Here is a 3,368-nt window from a genome sequence, read left to right as displayed (position 1 = left end):
ATTCAATGATCCCACCTACAGGACTACTTAAAGAAAGGCAAAAATGTGTGGATAAGGTGGTTTAGTATCATAAGACCATTCTTAATGGTCTTAATTATCTAAGGTTCATTGATCACCTATGTTAATGGTCGATGAATTCATTAGGTTTCAGCTCTCATAATTCTACTCCTCTGACCTCTGAATATTCTGGAATTAACAAGAGCTTACGATGGACACCTCACATCCAAAATATAATATTCTGCCCCTGTCTCAGGTGATCACCAAAAAGAGTTAATGAGAAAGTTCTTAAGGATTACAGAATAGTCATATATGTGTTTCCTGCAGGTTGTGCTACAAAATTTAATAATCTCACTGTCTTTGATGTGAATTCCCATATATATAGATGTGTGCACATATGTAGATAAGAGGAAAAAGAAGATTATAAAGGATTGCCATTCCCCTTGGATGATGGGATATGGGTATTTATTTACATCATTGACTTTCCTATACTTTTCAAATTTATACAACTGTCTTTTATGGCAGGCAGTTCTTCCCACTGTAGTGATAAGACAAAGCATGAGAGGTATCAGGTGGAGGTGCTCAGGGCAGAGGGTCATTATTCAATAAAATGAGTTTTTAAAGAGAAAGAACTGCCTCTTGTGCCCTTGACTGGAGAGTGCAAATACAGGATGCTCTTCTGCCTGAGTGGGATAGCTGGGAATGGATAAAGGAATGGGCATCATTTGGGAAAGTACATGAGTAGCTTTCCCCATATCACCTATTAATGTTTTTCTTTTGAATTTTCCAGGGTCCAAAGAGACTGGGCATTTGAGCTCTTGGACCCCATGGACGACTCGTCCTCTGGCAGCAGCTGCCCTGATATAGAGCAGTGCATTTCAGAATCCAAATCTTACCAGAGCCTGTCTATAGGCTATTTCCCCTCCAAGGACAACGTTGCCAGTGAGGGTATCACACCCTGTGAAGATGTGACCTCTGAGGATCCTCCCTCCCTCCCTCCTGACGAAGGGCCATGGGGAACCAACGGTGTAACGGGACCCATGGGGAGAAGAAATGAAATTCAGGAGAAGCCAGAGGAGCCTGGTGAAGAAGACATGGATGAGCCCATGAATGGCGATGTGTGCAGCCTCTTCGACTACTCACAAATGAAATGGGCTGAATGGGAGGAAGATGATGAGGAGAGTATGTACAATTGGCAAGAGGAGACAGGATGCCAGAGCGTCTTGGAACTGATTTATTTCTTGAGAGTTATTGCTGTATGTCTAGACAAGGATGAGGAAGATGACGACTCTCTGTTCTCCGATCCTCATCGGGAGGAGGATGTAGACGACTCTGAACCCCCTGAGTCTCCTCAGGAGGAGGAGAATGTCCAGCCATCCAGCAGTGTCTCTTCCCATATGGATCAGGTCAGTCCTGAAGAGCAGGAGGCTTGTCAGGACTTGCCCAAGTATCAACCAGCAGAAAATGGAGACACCAAGCAGAGCCCAGAAATGCCTCCTGGGCTTGAGGAGGATGAAATTGTTGAGGTGAGCACAGAGCTGCTCCCCTGCAGAGGAAGGGACAGGCCCAGTAGGGGTGCCAGGTGGGACAGCATGGAGTCCTTGTACCTGCTGTGAAGCAGAGGAGGACCCTAGTGTCTGAGCAGTTGAGCAATGGGAGAAGGTCCACAGCCAGGAAAGGGGTCAGGGAAGAGGTGTTGGGGAAATGCCAGGGAGCACTGAGAGAGAGAGAGAGAGAGAGAGAGAGAGAGAAGCAGAGAAGCACTGTACAGACCAGTGTGTGTGCCTGTGTGTGGCTTTAATGTGAGTCCTGAAACTTTGCATTGACAGTTGGCTCATTTTGGTAAAAAAGTAAATTGGAAATCCATAAATGAGTAATATTGGCCCCATTGTTGCTGACCCTGAATGTCTCTAACTCCTCCTCTTTGTCTTGGCAGATGGAAAGCCAGGAGCCTGGCACTGCAAAGAGCTCCCTAGGGTCATCAGAGCAGTCAGAGGAGGGGGACCTGCCTTCAGACAAGGAAGGCACTTCCTGTATGAATTTCCGGCGCTTCTTTCACTGGCGCAGGAAGAGAGTGGTGTCCTTCCTGCCAGGGAGAAAGCGCCGTGAGAAGGCCAAGAAGGTCTCATCCTGCTGGCGCTAAAGAGAAGACATTTGGTTGGAGGCCACAGGCTCCAACCTCAAGGATCCCTCTAGTTAAGAACCCTGTGCACCCAGAATTTTAATTGATTCCTGAGCCCATGTTGTAATGTTAGCATGGTTTTGTGTTTGCCTAATAAAGTTCTTGTTTTCCATGTCTTCCTCCTCTTCCATCATAACATCTGGGCCAGGTTGAAAGTAGGTATGTTGACCAGAAGACTGACGTTGACCCTGAGGACACCACAGGGAGTATTCTGCCTCCTAAAGAGAAGGCCTTCATTTCTCTCTCCCTAGGCCCCTTCTTACTGTATTTCCCCTATTTCTTATTTAATGCATTTCAACATCTTTTTTCATTAACTCCTACCTGCAGTGTCAGAGGCAGCAGGACCCCTGTGACTCCCACGTGGCAGGATGGTTTGGGGGGAACTTGTGGGTCTGGAGTGAATGGCAGAGGGCAGAGAGTCACTGGGAAGGCCATGTCAGTCAGTAGTGTTAGACAGTCAGAGAGCTGTTCTGATGACCCTGGGGACCAGGTGGTTCTAGCATGTTATTCTAAAATGTCCTGGCATGGTGGCTGGTTCTAGCAAGTCGGCTGGCATAAGGGGCAACAAGGCGGGGGGCGGGGGCTGGGCATGCCACTTAACCACACTAAGCCTGGTGTCTTCATTCATAAGTTCTGGAAGATGTTATTACAGACCTCACAGGGTTGTTCCAGAATGAATGAGATAAAGCAAGCCCTTGAAAACTACTGTGGCTCGTTGTAGTGTCCATGTTCCTGCGGATCTCTTAATCACAAGTCATTCAGGGATATCTAAGAGGGACTGAAAGTCAATTCTCATGGAGCTATTTCCCACACTGAAGCCTTTTTACAAAAACTTAACATTTTCAGCAGATCTTGATTTAACCAAGTCCTCTCAATCCACCGCACTGTGCTCCCTGAATTTCCTTTGCAAGTGTCAGTAAAAATTCTCCCTACACTTTAACTTCTTTGAGGCTGGCTGCACTCATCCTTCTTGCTGACTCTTTCTGTGTTGCCAGTTCACCTCCAGGGCCACCATCCTCCTCCTCACTCATCCACAGATTCCTTCGAAAGTCTGTGTCTTCCACCTTTTACCACCACCCTGTTTTACCTTCATTGTTCACATTTTGAGAAGCCTATGAGTATTTACTCTTAGAGTCTTCCTTTCCTCAATTTCAACCTCTGTCTCTCCTTCCCTTCCACAGACCTTGAG

The 3,368-nt window shown here is 46.7% G+C and overlaps 1 protein-coding gene across 1 annotated transcript; it reads left to right on the top strand.

Annotated features, from left to right (window-relative positions):
* The first annotated feature begins 584 nt into the window (after positions 1-584).
* Positions 585-2,223, top strand: LOC125610903 (uncharacterized protein C12orf71 homolog). The gene has a single exon (XM_048784071.1). It carries the CDS (start codon positions 825-827, stop codon positions 1,611-1,613), a length of 789 nt encoding a protein of 262 aa, XP_048640028.1. The 5' UTR covers positions 585-824; the 3' UTR covers positions 1,614-2,223.
* Positions 2,224-3,368: the final 1,145 nt, after the last annotated feature.

Source organism: Marmota marmota, unplaced genomic scaffold (assembly GCF_001458135.2).
Source record: "Marmota marmota marmota unplaced genomic scaffold, marMar, whole genome shotgun sequence".
NCBI classification, from domain to species: domain Eukaryota; kingdom Metazoa; phylum Chordata; class Mammalia; order Rodentia; family Sciuridae; genus Marmota; species Marmota marmota.
This window is presented reverse-complemented; position numbering and strand designations above follow the sequence as displayed.